At 45.7% G+C, this 13,869-nt stretch overlaps 7 protein-coding genes across 9 annotated transcripts; 1 reads left to right on the forward strand and 6 right to left on the reverse strand.

The window, feature by feature from the left end:
* Nucleotides 1-19: 19 nt before the first annotated feature.
* Nucleotides 20-2,918, reverse strand: LOC136187424 (uncharacterized). The gene is made up of 7 exons (XM_065975009.1): nt 2,889-2,918; nt 2,466-2,571; nt 2,171-2,230; nt 2,071-2,118; nt 1,889-2,011; nt 599-1,797; nt 20-552 (listed from the first exon to the last, which is right to left on the reverse strand). The coding sequence occupies exons 1-7, from the start codon at nt 2,916-2,918 to the stop codon at nt 145-147; spliced, it is 1,974 nt and encodes a 657-aa protein (XP_065831081.1). The 3' UTR covers nt 20-144.
* Nucleotides 2,391-3,594, forward strand: LOC136187687 (aspartate beta-hydroxylase domain-containing protein 2-like). Its single transcript, XM_065975345.1, has 2 exons — nt 2,391-2,609; nt 2,668-3,594. The coding sequence occupies exons 1-2, from the start codon at nt 2,539-2,541 to the stop codon at nt 3,461-3,463; spliced, it is 867 nt and encodes a 288-aa protein (XP_065831417.1). The 5' UTR covers nt 2,391-2,538; the 3' UTR covers nt 3,464-3,594.
* Nucleotides 3,557-4,718, reverse strand: LOC136187686 (coiled-coil domain-containing protein 92-like). The gene is made up of 3 exons (XM_065975344.1): nt 4,497-4,718; nt 4,389-4,439; nt 3,557-4,285 (listed from the first exon to the last, which is right to left on the reverse strand). The coding sequence occupies exons 1-3, from the start codon at nt 4,621-4,623 to the stop codon at nt 3,591-3,593; spliced, it is 873 nt and encodes a 290-aa protein (XP_065831416.1). The 5' UTR covers nt 4,624-4,718; the 3' UTR covers nt 3,557-3,590.
* A 33-nt stretch (nt 4,719-4,751) lies between these two features.
* LOC136187688 (uncharacterized) lies at nt 4,752-5,720 on the reverse strand. 3 transcript variants are annotated; one of them, XM_065975348.1, is made up of 7 exons: nt 5,600-5,720; nt 5,343-5,552; nt 5,243-5,296; nt 5,105-5,192; nt 4,977-5,048; nt 4,889-4,926; nt 4,752-4,833 (listed from the first exon to the last, which is right to left on the reverse strand). In XM_065975348.1, exons 1-7 carry the CDS (start codon nt 5,689-5,691, stop codon nt 4,803-4,805), a joined length of 585 nt encoding a protein of 194 aa, XP_065831420.1. In that variant the 5' UTR covers nt 5,692-5,720; the 3' UTR covers nt 4,752-4,802. The 3 variants fall into 3 exon arrangements, with proteins under 3 accessions (XP_065831420.1, XP_065831421.1, XP_065831418.1); XM_065975349.1 differs by having other exon boundaries at nt 4,977-5,034; nt 5,091-5,192; XM_065975346.1 differs by having other exon boundaries at nt 4,977-5,040; nt 5,091-5,192.
* Nucleotides 5,721-5,843: 123 nt separating this feature from the next.
* On the reverse strand, nt 5,844-9,178 carry LOC136187685 (ADAM 17-like protease). The gene is made up of 20 exons (XM_065975343.1): nt 9,113-9,178; nt 8,918-9,062; nt 8,723-8,856; nt 8,571-8,662; nt 8,427-8,515; nt 8,169-8,373; nt 8,023-8,109; nt 7,869-7,970; nt 7,666-7,807; nt 7,498-7,611; nt 7,274-7,444; nt 7,087-7,219; nt 6,931-7,038; nt 6,784-6,846; nt 6,664-6,734; nt 6,489-6,613; nt 6,366-6,444; nt 6,220-6,308; nt 6,069-6,170; nt 5,844-6,017 (listed from the first exon to the last, which is right to left on the reverse strand). Exons 1-20 carry the CDS (start codon nt 9,165-9,167, stop codon nt 5,928-5,930), a joined length of 2,196 nt encoding a protein of 731 aa, XP_065831415.1. The 5' UTR covers nt 9,168-9,178; the 3' UTR covers nt 5,844-5,927.
* A 31-nt stretch (nt 9,179-9,209) lies between these two features.
* On the reverse strand, nt 9,210-11,442 carry LOC136187852 (SET and MYND domain-containing protein 4-like). Its single transcript, XM_065975569.1, has 14 exons — nt 11,354-11,442; nt 11,169-11,302; nt 11,005-11,110; nt 10,753-10,941; nt 10,638-10,702; nt 10,388-10,582; nt 10,257-10,330; nt 10,114-10,204; nt 9,986-10,064; nt 9,865-9,936; nt 9,750-9,816; nt 9,585-9,698; nt 9,406-9,529; nt 9,210-9,356 (listed from the first exon to the last, which is right to left on the reverse strand). The coding sequence occupies exons 1-14, from the start codon at nt 11,411-11,413 to the stop codon at nt 9,227-9,229; spliced, it is 1,500 nt and encodes a 499-aa protein (XP_065831641.1). The 5' UTR covers nt 11,414-11,442; the 3' UTR covers nt 9,210-9,226.
* Nucleotides 11,443-11,452: 10 nt separating this feature from the next.
* On the reverse strand, nt 11,453-13,708 carry LOC136187850 (uncharacterized protein in vnfD 5'region-like). Its single transcript, XM_065975567.1, has 3 exons — nt 13,587-13,708; nt 13,019-13,426; nt 11,453-12,970 (listed from the first exon to the last, which is right to left on the reverse strand). Exons 1-3 carry the CDS (start codon nt 13,695-13,697, stop codon nt 11,603-11,605), a joined length of 1,887 nt encoding a protein of 628 aa, XP_065831639.1. The 5' UTR covers nt 13,698-13,708; the 3' UTR covers nt 11,453-11,602.
* Nucleotides 13,709-13,869: the final 161 nt, after the last annotated feature.

Consider the following 13,869-nt stretch of genomic DNA (forward strand, 5'->3'; position numbering starts at 1 on the left):
AAGCGTTCGCAATTGTGAGTCCCGTATGCGAGAGTAATTCAATCTCGCACGTGTACGAAATAGAAGAAAATAACAAATACATAGCAACACAAAAAGACAGAGGCAATCATAAATGTGTGCAAACTCAGAAATGCATGGCCCAAGTCACTGCCTGAGCCTGAGCTGCCACCGAAGAAGAGCAATGAAACACAAGACTTGTGCAGAATCAGAGCTTATAGCAACAGCTTTTGACGTCGGTGTAATAGCTGGCTTCGCTGCAACCGTCGATTGAGGAATCTTCACGCTCGTGTCAACCGCCTTTTTTGACGTAATCATCTCGCATTTCCACGCGTCCGTCAGTTGCACGTCTCCAATAGCAATTGTCACGTGATCGTCCCTAAAGCTGTGATCTATTGACACGTTTAATGTCAAATCGGGATGCACATCGACACTGGCAAGAACTTCGCCAATACTTCCATGAACAATTCCAACGATTTCTTCGTACTTCATCCCAGCATCGCAGATAACCAAATGACAGAGCGTTTCATTGAAGAGTCTTTTGTATTCAGGATCCTAATATCATTTGAATTAATAAAAAAATTATTTGGTATTAATTTACCTGGTTGCCGCCACATTGGTGGACTGGTTGTCCACTTTTAATGAATAACTTCATCCTCCTATCGGGACTCCTTGTTATGGGAGAGGAGGTAGACAATTGAGTTGGAACTGAAGTGACGAGTACTCTACTGGTGTCACGCGATGCACGTATAGGTTCACTGGGCCCCTCCGACTCGCCAGGGTCCAATTCATCAAAATCCCGATCCGAAACTTTTTGAACCCGCGGAAACGACGCGGAGCTCGTCAAAAGTTTATAATTTCTCGTCTTGGCATCAATGAGACATAAAGCGCCATTCGAATACACGACGAAATCGTCGCCAGGCAAATTGTAAACATCGTCCGTATCCGCAACGACTCCTTTGACCTCTTTGAGCTTTCCTTGCGAATTCGCCGCAATGTAAACTTGACCGTCCATGCCTATCAACGCCCACGCGATCTTGCCATCGATTGTCACAGGATTAGCAGAGCTTCGAATCCAAACGTCAGACGTGAACTTGACAACTTTCCGAACACCGTCGACAGTCACATAGAAGACAGTGAAGCGGAATCGAGGTTCATCACGTACGTTATGGATAATTGAGAGGTACTCATTCCCGTTGGATAACGTGAAAATTTGGAGATCGCCGCCGTGATTGGGCAGCAATCTCATCTTCTCCAGCTTGCCCTCGTCATTCAACGACGCTTCGATGACGCGATGATTCGAGGCGCACGAAAGAAAGACGACATTTCGACGAGCTGACGAAACGATCGAGGTGACGTAACCGTTGCCGCCGCGTTTCGAGTCGCTGCAGCCGAGATCCATAACCGGACGATCGAACGTTCTCGACATTTTCGTCAGGTTGATGGTGAAGTAGAGACGACCGTTGTCGTAAATGACGATCATCTGGGATTTCTGAATGACCATTGACGGATTGATGTAGGTGACTAGGTCGGTTTGCTTGAACTCGCTGCCCGGAAGTTCTGACAACGTCGATGACGAACTGCGCGGAAAGTACGAGATGCCGCCCAACCCACCGTCATACGAGTCTCCAATCGAAAGAACGAATCCAAAAGAGTCGGTGAAGGCCAGTTGAACTGGATGAGTAAACGGAGCGGGATCACAGACGGCGTTCTGCACTCGCAACGGCTCCGTGAAGACATCGAAACGACACACGTGCGTCTTCGTCCAGCCGACCAAGATCTCATTAGCGTATCCGTGGCCTAAAAAAAGAAAGGAGTCCCCTTAGTTGGTGGCCTTCGTGCCAGTCACCGGCGTCGCCGCGCCGATTTGCACACGTGCTCTACTACTTACCTTCCCACGTGCCTTTTCCCTCGCAATCGACAGAGACTGTTTGAAGAAGCTTGCACGTCGAACGATTCCAGACTTGGAGTTCGACGTCGCCAAACGAAATGATGACGTCATCGTTTTTATTAACTAAAACAAGACACGTTCGAATTTCGATGATAAAACACGCTGAGCGATGGAGCACGTACCTTTGGCTGGTTCTGAACACAGAGCATGGGACACATTCAAAAGTTCGTCTGCAGAAATAGAGTAGTGAAGCCCGGCAAACGAGGCGTTCGCGTTTCGCACCTTCGTCTTCGCCCGAGGCCCTTCGGGTCACAGCGGGAAGACCTTCTCGAACGAGAAGAGCTGAGAAAAGAAGAACAAGAAGCATCGCTCAAAAAATGACAATCGCGGTTCTTTGTCATCTTTATATTCACGGGTTTTGTTCGGGCCGCGGTTCGGGGGTTCGGGGGGAATCGATCGGGGGGAGGGCAAGTGAGGGCCCCCACAGAGTAGAGACGAGGAGTAGACCCTAGGGAACACCGAGGACTCCGTGCGTGCGCATTCTAAGGTGTCCGGCGCGAAGGAAAACTAGCTCTACCTTGCGAAGTGATCTTTAGGAAACCGTGTGTTTGATGATTTAGATTTAGGGGGTCCCGGATAGATATCAGGACATGATCGTTTCGTGGGCCTTCGCTGCGTCGCTCCTATGCGTTTTTGCCGTGATTGCGTACGCCGTTCGAAAGTGAGATTGTTCTTTGTTCTGAGTACTGCTTGCGTCCAATCGCTTGCGGGCTGTATAGCATCAAGCGTGCGAATCGCGTCGCCGATCACAAAGAAACCGCGTGCTCCTCCCCGACCTGCGTGCGATGTCGAAACTACGATCGCGTTCTATTGGCGGCCGCTTTGAAGCTCAAGAACATGGATAGCGTCTCCACGAGAGTGAGAATGTCAATGGAAAAGTCTCAGCCACTCGGATGTGATCCCGGACAAAGACCGAACGTCTTTGCTATGGCTTCCATACGAGCAAAGCCGTGGTGGCCCAGAGATACATTCCAGACGGACTTCGACGTGCTCGAATCAGCAGTGAACAGCCTACGAGACGAATTCGAGATAGCCTATAGCGACAAATCGGCGTTATGGCAAAGAAATCACACCCCTTCCGGTCAATGGGACATTTTTCATTTTGTCAATCAGGGCAAGCTGATTGAGCAGAACTGCAAACTCTGTCCCAAGACGTTTGCAACCATCGACCGCTTGGCTCACTTTCTCCGAAGCAACGTCTTTGGTAATGCCTCGTTTTCAGTCATTGAGCCCAAGTCACACATCACTCCCCACTTCGGTCCGACTAACATTCGCTTGCGCTGCCACGTGGCTCTCTTCGTTCCGCCTGGCTGTCACATGCGAGTTCACGCGCAGTCGAGGCAGTGGGTGGAAGGCGAATGTCTTCTATTCGACGACTCCTTCGAACACGAGGTTCGTCACGTGGGAAAGAGAGAGGACGGAGCGCGAGTCGTTTTCATGATCGACATGTGGCATCCCGACATCACGACCGAAGAGAGACGAATCCTAAACGAACTATTCAAAAACGATATCTAAATAAAAGAAATAAATTTTATCCTAATAAACCTTATTGGAGATCTCATAGGAGGGGGAGCCCAATGTGTGTATGTACGTAGCCTAAATGAACTATTCATCTTTTATTCAAACCAACGCTGAAATTATTTCAATCAGTGGTATCTTGAGAAACCTTGTGCCAACTAGGTGACGTAGAACTTACATTAGGATCCTTTATGATCTGATTCACGTCCTCTCCGTCTCGCGTCTCCTGTTTCACCGCCCCTGACGCTCGCTTCACCCTCCGACCCCCAGCCGATCCCCCTATAGGCGGCAAAACGGGCGCCGGCTCTTTCACGACGACCGGCCGTATTCTCATCGTCTGAAGAAACTCCTCCGCATTCGGCGGCGACGGTCGACTCACGTCGGTTGCCTTGACAACCAAATGCGAACTACTGCGCGTCGCTTTCAATCGCGGTTGCTGCGGCGGATGCGGAGCGAGGGGGACCCCGGCCGGCGACGACAGACTGCGATCGTCGCTTCGACCCGATCGCGATGCCGATGACGCTCTGACGTCGACGCCGCCCTGGACGAATTTCTGTAAGCGTTTCTTTGCTTGGTGGAGTTTGATGGCTAGCTGGGCATTGGAATTCGATTTTAGTTCCAGTTCGTCGAGCAATGCTTGGAGACGTTTTTCGTTGTCGCGCGCCTCTTCGAGTCGACGCGTCTCTGACGTTTCGACGCGTTTGGTGAGTATTTTCACTTCGTCTTCTTTTTCGAGCAAATGTAGACGAAGTCGTTCGCATTCCTCTTCTTTGGCATTCAGTGCTAGAGTCAATTTCGCCTCAAGGGCTCGATTATCATCTAAAAAATAATTGATAATTTTTAAATTGAAAAATTATAATTCAATTATAAATTTTATTAGTAAATTTTATTAGATGGAAAGGAGACTTTTATGGTGCGTTACCTGGGTTATCTTCTTTGTGTACGCTTTGGATGGTCAGTTGAAAGGAAAGCTCTACGGGCGAAGACGTGACTAATAGGACTCATCAATGATCGTCGGGCAATTTCCTACCTGCGCATTTGTGTTTGAGAGCCTGTATTTCCTGATGGAGACCCTGTAGCGTCTTCGTGTGCTCTCTTTGCATGAAGGATATGGCGCTTTCGGCGTTTTCTAGTCGGATTCTCGCTTGGGCGAGCATCGCGATGTAATCGGGCTCTTCGCGTGGACGAGGGAACGACGAATTCTTTGTCAACGCGACGGAGGGTGGTGCCCCAGTTGCCTAGAACCTAAACAATGTCAGTACGCGTGCGCGGTAATAACACGTGCTCAAGATCAATCGGAGTTAGAGTAAAAGCGATATAGGTAGAGTATTTCAAATTAGTCTACGTCCATTTCATTCTCGTCAGATCTAGACTCAGAAAAAAAATGAGATAATTAGTTAGTTATTTAATAGAGGTGCTTACTCTTTATTTTCTGTGTCTATTTCGCTATTAGTATTAGTCTATAGAAACACATAGATTATATTAGAAACACGCGACTTTTTCTACTTACCTGCAATAAAACATCGAGTCTTGGCTTCCACACTACCAGTTCCATACACGGAGGATTTCTAAGACTAGAAGTCTATAAAAACAAATCATAGAAAATCGATCAGTAAACTCGTACATGGACTCCAGCACTTTCTGCGGCAGTAAGTCGGCGAAACGCGCATTGCTAACGTGTTCCTTCAGCTTCGAACTCAACTCGACAAGAGGCAATGAAGCGCTCCTTAGAGAAACAATATAAAATTACGTATCCATATAATCTATAAAAATCACCTATCGTCCGACGAATAATCCGAATCACTATCACTACTACAATCTTCAATAATCCTAAAAAATTAAATTATTTAATTAATGAAATCTGACGTAATCTTACACAGACGACGTCTTCGGTCGTTCGACGTTGAGAAGGAATTGATGTCGTCGCGAATTCTGATCGTGATCGAGACGCAATTGGCCCAATTCGGTTGCGACGCGATCCTCGCTGATGTGCTGCTTCGCCGACGATAGGGCGACGTCACAATCGTCGTCATCGTTGTCGTCGTCGTCTTCGTCTCGAAATCCGCGTCGTTTTCGCGGTCGATATCTGGGATGGAGATGTTACGGGCGTTTCGCTTCGCGTTTCGCTCTTACGTTAGGCCTATGCGAGGCTTTTCGGCTGGATGCCAGTCGTCGCATGTAGCGTGTTCGACGAGGACGCTGTCGTTCGCCACGTCGTAGTTCATCGCGGGTCACAGCGCTAACGGTAGTGAGTGCGTGGGCGAAGTCAAAGGCTCGTATATCTCAGGCGAATGTTCTCGAATCTTCTAGAAGCACTCGTGCAGCTCGCCCGGATAACGATAGCGTTGCTAAAGGAAAAGCAGTGGACGTCAAAAAGTTAAAGTCAATAAAAAGAAGCGATGCTACGACGTGCGTGGAGCGGAAACAAAATAAATCTAAAATAGAACGATACCTTGTTCAATCACCATGACAAGTCCAAGTCTCTGTCGTACTTCAAGAGAGCGACCTTATCAAATGAACGACCCCTTCTTGCCCACCGGCGAAAGTCATCCTAAATGATTAAGAAGTAAAAATTAGCAGCAGGTCCTTAGGAGTAGCTCACTGGTTCATATGCCCCATCTACTTCATCTTCATCTGTCATAGGGCCATCTGTTTCGTTCAAACGTCTCTCCTTTTCCTCGTTGCTCTTCTCCCTTTTCTTGTCCTATTATAAACACAGTCACGTTATTTACAATGGGATATAACGTAGTCACATAGAAACGAAATATAAGCGATGCTGGTATCCATAAAAGCGTCGTAAAGAGCAACACCGCAGCGACGATGTTATCACGAATCCATCGCGCTGCAAAAAAGAAAAAAAGTCTCAGAGACAAATCTGAAATTCTACAGATGCACCGACCGATAACGTTAAAAGAAAAATCGTCGATAGCGTCCCAAAATCGAGGAACCGTGTCCTGCACTTCCTCCTCACAAACACCCTAGACAAGGCGCTGAGTCTAGAGAACTTCTAATGATTGATTACATTATCGCATATTCCTCGTAAGCAAACGGTTCCATTGGGATAGAAACGACGAGATTCGCCCGTTTGGATTTCATCATACGGCAGGCAACTGTCCCCAGACCCGCAGCACACCACGCATTCGTTGTCTACAAAGACAGGCCAATGCAACGAATACTCTCTATGCTATAAGACGCACCGGGGCAAATACAGGGTGAATACCCTTTGATTTTACAAAAGGGATTGCATTGTCCTCTTTGACACTCGCCCCTAAAAAACTTTTGAACTGAACATTTAATTGATTAATTAATTTTCTCACTCGTTGATGCAGGGGCTTCCGTTCGCTTTCGATTGCGCAGGAGGGCAACTAGCCGAGGTCCCAGTGCGCGACCACGCGGAGTCAAGAAAAAACTATTTCCGCGCACCTGTGAATACCAAAGCGTACGTGTACAGAATCAAAGGATATTTGCAATAAGTCGTGTTGCGGCAAAGCAAGTCGAGTGGCTCGGCTTCAAAGCACGCAATCGACGCGTTCGCAACCGCGCAGTTGCGACAGCAATCGTCATTATCATCACTATAAGAAAAAGTCGACTAATTATTAATAATGTGAAGTGATCGTGACCTGCACGTGGCTCCCGACTTCAAACGACAATTCTCGTCGCAACATCGATCGGTCGACGATCCGATGACGCTTCCGGCGTCGCACTCCTCGCCGGGCTCCCGGAATTGATTTCCACAGAAACTACTCGTTTTTTCTAGAGTAGAAAAATTAATTTTTTTCTGACGTCACGTCAAATTTTTCCTCGTACGAATAAAGCAGCCCGATTTCGATTTCAATACGCTCAAAATCGACGCCCTGCTGCACGTCGAAAATTCGAAATTTTTCGGATCACCACCGTCGACGGCGGACGGAGACATAATGAATTTACTATTTCCGCTCTGACACGATTGGGAATCGTGAGGAGAACCCCAGTTATGACCTAGAAAAGAGATAATATTTTTAATAAAAATATATAAAAATAGTACTGTATACCCAATTCGTGTTGTAAGACTATTTGCTGTTCGACTATAACCAGCTTCTTTTCCCAGTTCGTTCCAGTCGAATATCCAACGTTCGTGTATTGAAGTTTCCTCGATCGAGTGAACGCTAAAAGGAGTGAGTCAATACTAATTAATTAATTAATAAATAAAGAGTTCTTACCTGGTGCGCAAATTCCTCCTATCTTATTATTTACGGGACTAGCGATGGGAGCCAGGCCCAAGAGACCGCCGGGAAAATCCTGATTGGTGAACACGTGCACGAGACAGAATTTCGTCCACCCTTGCTGACTGGCAATAATCGCCTAAGAACATATATAAATCATTAGTTAATTAATCCGAGGTACACGTGTATGCACTTCTTACATTGAGATAATTTCTCGAATCCCATATTCCCGATTTTCTCTCGTTGTACGGAGCTTCATTGAGAGACTCTCTCGTCACTGAAGGCTCCGTGTGAACAATCACCTAGAGACAGTTTCATCAATGACATATAGATATATCTTACATATGATTTCACCTGTTGGAGAACGAAACCGACTCCCGTGTACCCCTCCCCGAAGTCAGTGTCCCGAAACCGCTTATCCACACCAACAAAAATATTAATCTAATATATATAATAATTTAAGACACTTAGGTTAGGTATCTCTCTCTCTCTCCTCTTACGAGGTATTGAGCTGCTGCTCCTTCGTCGCCTCGTCCAAAGGCTTCGAAGAATTTGTAATCGGCTACGAGTGCTATGCCGCATGAGTCGCGTTCGACGGCCCTTCGGCGTCGAAGATGCGCTTCGCTCGTTGCGTCGGACTCGATGTCGAGATTGAGGCCGACGAAATTATGACGTGCGTCCGTCTCGTCGGTCGCATTGCAATATCTATAATTAGACAATTAATTGATTATTTAATTAATATATTTGAATGGTTTTACAAGCTTCCGCTGAAATTGAATTTGACGTCAGAACCTTTGTAAGTTATCATGTGAAACGACTGAGCTTGAGAAAAGTGTCGAGAAGCCGGCTGCACGAAAGAAAAAAAGAATTCAGGAAAAGTAGACTATTTCCTTTTCTCTCACTTCGATATGATAGGTTTCATTTTTCGTCCAAATAGTCGCCGTCACGACGTTGTCGTCATCAACATGCGCAACAACGTCAGTCAACTTTTCATCTGAAAAAAAACATAGACAATAGACGGTTTGGAGTCGAATTTCTATATATCCCAACATACTGTGCACTTTTCCTCTGTAAAATCGATAGGGATCGATTCGATGCCGCGCTCTCGTTCCCTTTCCATCGACGCTGACGACTTTGAAATCGCTTGCGAAGAGTTCTTTCGCTGGTGTTAGTTCGAGAACGAAGAGTCTATGCATGGTTGTCTAATTTTGAGAAGAGTGTTCGTGTTTTTTTTGTGTCTGGGTCGTACCGATTGTCGATTGGCGCTTCGATGCGTCGTACGTGATCGTGGCGTATAGGAGAGGCGCTTTTGCGAACGACTTCGTGGCGAATTTCGTCCGAGCGAAGTTTTCCGTACGAGTGGAGGGAGAAATCCAAGGAATTCGACGGTGAAACTAGTCCCTTTCTATTGTAATGCTCGCTTAGTAGACCATAGAAGGCTTACCACAAGGAAATGTAGCCAAAGCGAAGAGAATAAGGAAGAAAGGATGTCGAGTCATTATCGAATGACCACGCCCTTACTTCTAAGAGAAGTGGGCCCCCGTATAGATTCATTTATTTATTTAATCTGCTCTAAAAAATTTTCCATTTCTTTTAATTCTATAATTCGTTCGTCAGTGTTGTCGCAGTACCTGCTAAAAATCGAGAGACCTCGTCTCGCCATTTGCAGAGCTTCCTTTGCCTGTCTCCTAAAAGAATCGCTCATTCTAATTAGGAAAAATAATATAATCGGCCTACGAATTGAAATACAGTTGCGCCAGTTTTAGCAACTCGTTAGCAAGCTCCATGCTCGCTTCTCCGAATATGAGTTCAACAGTGACGCAACTCGCTTGGCAATGCTCGGACGCCTTTTTGAAGAGACCTAAGGAGAAGAGACAATATTTTTTATTTGTTTGAAAAAACGTCGTATCAATTACCGAGATTAGCGTAGACTTCTGCAATGCTATCGTGCGTTCTTCCGAGTGTTTTGCTGCTCTTGTGCAAAAGAGATTTATGTATTTTGAGACATTGGTGATACTTTGTCAGTGCCCCTACAAGAAAAATAAACCGGTCTCTTTATATACAAAAGAGAAAGTTCTAACTGTCGAAATCATTATTTTCTTTATGCACTTCAGCGGCGTCAAAAATCTTTTGAGCGGCGTCATAATTCTGCGTCATTTTAGGTATAAAAATTCAAATCAAAGACGTGTTACTTACGTCAAATTTTTTCTTCATAATAAAAGACTTCTTGCATGTAGAGCAACTACCCACATTCTCGTCGTCGCAAGCCTAGAAAGACAACGTCACGATTTCAAAAACCTAAATATTAAATAATCACCTTCAGCAAACCGTTGCAACGACCGCAGACAAATAGATCAACAAAACGATGACCCAATTCTCTTTCTGATGCCTCCTCTCTATCCAAGCCAATATATTCGATATAAATAAATGACATATAGCACATACGTCGAGCAAGCCGAGCACACGCAGTCAAAATAATACTGCTCCCTAAGCGCTTTCCTTCTTTCACGAAATCTCATGCGAGCGCAATGCGGTCCTATTAAAAAACTTATACATATTCTATATAATAAATATTAGGATTTTGTAACCGTAGCAGTGCAAGAGTTCGTCTCCTTTGGAAACAGACTTGAGGGTTCGAACGAAGAGCTTTCTCCTCTCATAGCTAATACGTAGATACATATATATAATCTTAATTGGTTGACATTGCAGGGGGGCTCACCTTACAATTACGTTAGGATCACAGGAATGATTTAGAAGACTCGCTCTCGGATATATAGCTAAGGCGAGTCGAACTTGATTTTGCGTTTCCACGTGGTCTCCCATCTCGCGGCGATCGACAACGAGAGCCGTGATGGCGTGAACGTTGCACTGAATCTGCAGTAAGTGTCGCATAACAAACCCAAACAGAACATCCCTAAAACAAATAATAAATAAATAAATGAATCATATGAGTTGTGAGATCTCTTTACTTGTCTATGCTGGACCATGATTCGTTTGATGATGTGCTTGTGACTTGAACGAGTTCGCGAGCTACCTGTTTCACAAAAAAATTGAAATTTTTTTTTCTTTTCCGCGTATTTCTACTTTTCTGTAGTGACCGATTTCTTTTTCGCTTCTTCGATTTTCGTGAGTCATCAACGAAGATACGAGGTCGAAATCACTCGGCCACTTGTCAAATTTCTCAATTTTCGCTCGCTTTCGTTCACTCGTCTTTATATTGTCTGGCTCGTCGGCGAGAAGCAGTCTGAGAGCAAGAACAGCTTCCGGTCCTAACTAAAATAAAAGAGAAGATCAGATTCTAATTAATTAATTAATTAATCAAAATATATTATTTGCCTGATCTAGCAAATCCTTGTGCTGACATTCTAGCCAGTGATATTCGTTCCGCGCCAAGGATTTGCATATCGACGAGCAAAACGTCTCTTCGCCACAAGCCGAACATCTCAATATCAATTATACATATTTAAATTTCTCGATCATTTTTCTAATTATGTGCTTACTGGATCGTTTCACTGCTTTTGTCGATAGAAGTAAAGCAATACGAGCAATGACTGGCTCTAAATTCTCGTTGCAATACAGCAGCGCGAGGCATTTCTTCGAGAACGACTCTTCCCGGCTCCATGCTTCTTTCAGCCTGTAGATTGGGGGAAGTTCGAGGCAAAATGAAACTCTCGAGTTCATTAACCTCAAGAAAACGGCCTTTCAGATCGTCTGCACCGCATATAGCTTTCGGAAACGCACTCATTGAGAAAGTAGTCTAAGCTATATACGGGATCGTCCCGGAGACGCTGAGAACTAATTCGGATGTAGTTACAGTATGAACAACTACTAACAGAAAAAGAACAGAAGACATGCAAAAGACAGACAATAGAGGGAAGGAAGCCAACTGTACAACTATACAACAAAAAATCTGTCAAGAGCGTCTCAAAGTACACTAAAGTCGTTTCAGTTTCTCCGTCTTATGAATCACTCTCACCTTTTTGGCATCTTTTTGAAAATCGAACGAAACTGCTACAGCCAAGATTCTCTTATCTTTGTGTGGCCCATCCAAGCCAGGAAAAACGCTGTAATCCTTCTCCTTGATTTGCGTCAGCGCATCGTCGACATTTCCCCCGGCTTTGATTTCTACCACATAAGCCGTCGTCCTCGAATAGACCACGAAATCAATGCGGCCGGCAGCTGCCGTTTTCTCTGATTCAAATTCAATTTCGTCGACGACGGACGGAAACGCATACAAAGCTGTGTATATCACGCAGTGATATAAAGCCTCAAACTTCCTCACATCAGTTCCTCCTTTTCCAAATACCACGTTCGGAATCATATTAACGAGATAACCGATTTCCTTCATGAAATTGACAATCTTGTCTGCCCGCAACGCTTTGACCATTCTTGCGGCGCCCTTGTAAAACTTGATGCGTTGCTTTGCTTCCGGATTCTTCACATATCGAAGAACGGTACGTTCCACGACAGAACGAACTTCCTTATTAGGATATCTGCACTTTCCGGGATGGTCTCTACGTGCGCCTTCAAAGCAAGCATTGAGGAGACCACATTCCCACATTACTAGCCGTACAGAATCAAGATCAAGCGTATCGAAAAGTTCAGCAAAGCTGCCTGGACGTCCACGCCATGGCACGGTTCCAGCTAGAATATTGGCCACGTCGACGAAATCGCAGGAGCGGAGGAACTTTTTGAGCCATGATGGAAGGAATTCCTCGGCCCAATAGTGTTCCAGATTCCCCCACTTAAATACGCAATTGATTGCGTATGGATTGTAGACAAGGGCAGCACTGCTCCCATACAAATGCCAATTGTAGCCGTTGTACAAACTCTCCATTTCCTTGAAATATGCCTTCTCCGTTTTTCCTTTTGCTGCTGCCAGGTCTTTCAACTCCGACCCATACGCAGTCTTTATTTCCTGCTCCGTAAATCCACACAGAGTCGCTAGTTCAGGACAGTTTTCAACGTTATCGATCGAATCAAGATCATTGAGAGCTGAACTAAGGCTATCCCTCGCGAGCCTCGTAATGCCGGTGACGTAACGAAATCGAACGTAGCCTGTAGCCGCTTGAGACTTGAGGACCGAATAGAACGATGAAAGAATCCTCTCGATATCTCTCAGAAGCTTTGAGTCCTCGACATCAAGGCAAGAAAGAAGGGGCGCGTCATATTCATCGATTAAAATCACGACGCCTTTTTTGTACTTGAAATAGACTTCTTCAATGTAGTCAGAAAGCAGCGCCGAAGGACAGCTCCAGTCCTCAAGGGTAACGTCATGATGCTTTCTGGCGCGTTTGCGAACCTAAAAAAAGTATAATTACAGCTTCAATACACTTCGTAGTGTACCAACCATAGAGGCCAGCCTGGCTTCATAGTCAGCAGCGTTCAAGAAACCAATTTCGTTCATAGAGAAACGAATGACTGGATATTCTTCCCACGCAACGGGTTCGTCGTAGATCTGCAGCCCTTTGAAATCTTCCTTATTTCCTCTGAAGTAGGCGTGAATTGTGTCGAGCAAGACGCTTTTTCCGAATTTTCGCGGACGATGGACGAAGTATCCGGCGGTTTCTTCCCTCGCCACGAGTTTTGCTATGAGGCCTGTTTTGTCGATGTAAGCCGCACGCGGCGATCGATGCGCGCTGAACGTAGCGCCCTGCGACGTGACGAATTTCCTTTTCTTCGGAGAAGTGCAGGCACATGCTTGTTTTGACGAAGACTTCGGCGGCGTGTTCGCCGTTGGTGCACTGTTTCTCGCCACCTAGAACGTTCCATAGATTAGTACGATTCCTAGAGTAACGCGCGCGCCAATCTTGAGAGAAGAAGAGCTAGAACAAGGCGGTCGGGGCATCGCATCGAGCGCGGGTCACAAGTTTCCTCGTCGGGGGCCCCGATCGGCGTGGCCTTCGCGAGAGGCTTACCGAAGTGGACGTGCTCGATTCGTCGGTAGACGACATTCGGACAATCGAAAAAAAGAAACGCAATGGACAATCGAAAAAAGAAACGTGTACCGCAACAAGCGTGGAGAGCATGCGCGATCGGTCGATGGCCTCATTGGTCCGGTCCTAGGCCATCCTTAATTTGATTAATAATTTCTTCGAGAACGACTCTTCCCGGCTCCATGCTTCTATCAGCCTGTACATTGGGGGGAGTTTAAAATTCTTAACTTCAAGAAAACGTTATATACGGGATTTGAGACACACT

Source organism: Oscarella lobularis, chromosome 5 (genome assembly GCF_947507565.1).
Source record: "Oscarella lobularis chromosome 5, ooOscLobu1.1, whole genome shotgun sequence".
In the NCBI taxonomy this organism is placed as follows: Eukaryota; Metazoa; Porifera; class Homoscleromorpha; order Homosclerophorida; family Oscarellidae; genus Oscarella; species Oscarella lobularis.

What these genes read in the sequence shown, in the direction of transcription:
- LOC136187850 (XM_065975567.1), bottom strand. Translation starts at nt 13,697, where the DNA reads ATGCTCTCCACGCTTGTTGCGGTACACGTTTCTTTTTTCGATTGTCCA. An exon ending in AATCGAGCACGTCCACTTCG is followed by an intron (nt 13,427 to 13,586) that starts GTAAGCCTCTCG and finishes GGAACGTTCTAG; the next exon opens with GTGGCGAGAAACAGTGCACC. An exon ending in AAGCCAGGCTGGCCTCTATG is followed by an intron (nt 12,971 to 13,018) that starts GTTGGTACACTA and finishes TACTTTTTTTAG; the next exon opens with GTTCGCAAACGCGCCAGAAA.
- LOC136187687 (XM_065975345.1), top strand. Translation starts at nt 2,539, where the DNA reads ATGATCGTTTCGTGGGCCTTCGCTGCGTCGCTCCTATGCGTTTTTGCC. An exon ending in ATTGCGTACGCCGTTCGAAA is followed by an intron (nt 2,610 to 2,667) that starts GTGAGATTGTTC and finishes CGGGCTGTATAG; the next exon opens with CATCAAGCGTGCGAATCGCG.
- LOC136187686 (XM_065975344.1), bottom strand. Translation starts at nt 4,623, where the DNA reads ATGCTCGCCCAAGCGAGAATCCGACTAGAAAACGCCGAAAGCGCCATA. An exon ending in TCTCAAACACAAATGCGCAG is followed by an intron (nt 4,440 to 4,496) that starts GTAGGAAATTGC and finishes CTTCGCCCGTAG; the next exon opens with AGCTTTCCTTTCAACTGACC. An exon ending in ACACAAAGAAGATAACCCAG is followed by an intron (nt 4,286 to 4,388) that starts GTAACGCACCAT and finishes ATTATTTTTTAG; the next exon opens with ATGATAATCGAGCCCTTGAG.
- LOC136187688 (XM_065975346.1), bottom strand. Translation starts at nt 5,691, where the DNA reads ATGAACTACGACGTGGCGAACGACAGCGTCCTCGTCGAACACGCTACA. An exon ending in CAGAAAGTGCTGGAGTCCAT is followed by an intron (nt 5,041 to 5,090) that starts GTACGAGTTTAC and finishes ATAGACTTCTAG; the next exon opens with TCTTAGAAATCCTCCGTGTA. An exon ending in ATAGACACAGAAAATAAAGA is followed by an intron (nt 4,834 to 4,888) that starts GTAAGCACCTCT and finishes TTCTGAGTCTAG; the next exon opens with ATCTGACGAGAATGAAATGG.
- LOC136187424 (XM_065975009.1), bottom strand. Translation starts at nt 2,918, where the DNA reads ATGTATCTCTGGGCCACCACGGCTTTGCTC. An exon ending in GGCCTCGGGCGAAGACGAAG is followed by an intron (nt 2,119 to 2,170) that starts GTGCGAAACGCG and finishes CTATTTCTGCAG; the next exon opens with ACGAACTTTTGAATGTGTCC. An exon ending in GGGAAAAGGCACGTGGGAAG is followed by an intron (nt 1,798 to 1,888) that starts GTAAGTAGTAGA and finishes TTCTTTTTTTAG; the next exon opens with GCCACGGATACGCTAATGAG.
- LOC136187685 (XM_065975343.1), bottom strand. Translation starts at nt 9,167, where the DNA reads ATGACTCGACATCCTTTCTTCCTTATTCTCTTCGCTTTGGCTACATTT. An exon ending in TTACAGAGGAAAAGTGCACA is followed by an intron (nt 8,663 to 8,722) that starts GTATGTTGGGAT and finishes GTTTTTTTTCAG; the next exon opens with ATGAAAAGTTGACTGACGTT. An exon ending in AAGTCGGGAGCCACGTGCAG is followed by an intron (nt 7,039 to 7,086) that starts GTCACGATCACT and finishes TTTTTCTTATAG; the next exon opens with TGATGATAATGACGATTGCT.
- LOC136187852 (XM_065975569.1), bottom strand. Translation starts at nt 11,413, where the DNA reads ATGAGTGCGTTTCCGAAAGCTATATGCGGTGCAGACGATCTGAAAGGC. An exon ending in AAATCGGTCACTACAGAAAA is followed by an intron (nt 10,703 to 10,752) that starts GTAGAAATACGC and finishes TTTGTGAAACAG; the next exon opens with GTAGCTCGCGAACTCGTTCA. An exon ending in GCGCAACTGTATTTCAATTC is followed by an intron (nt 9,357 to 9,405) that starts GTAGGCCGATTA and finishes CGATTCTTTTAG; the next exon opens with GAGACAGGCAAAGGAAGCTC.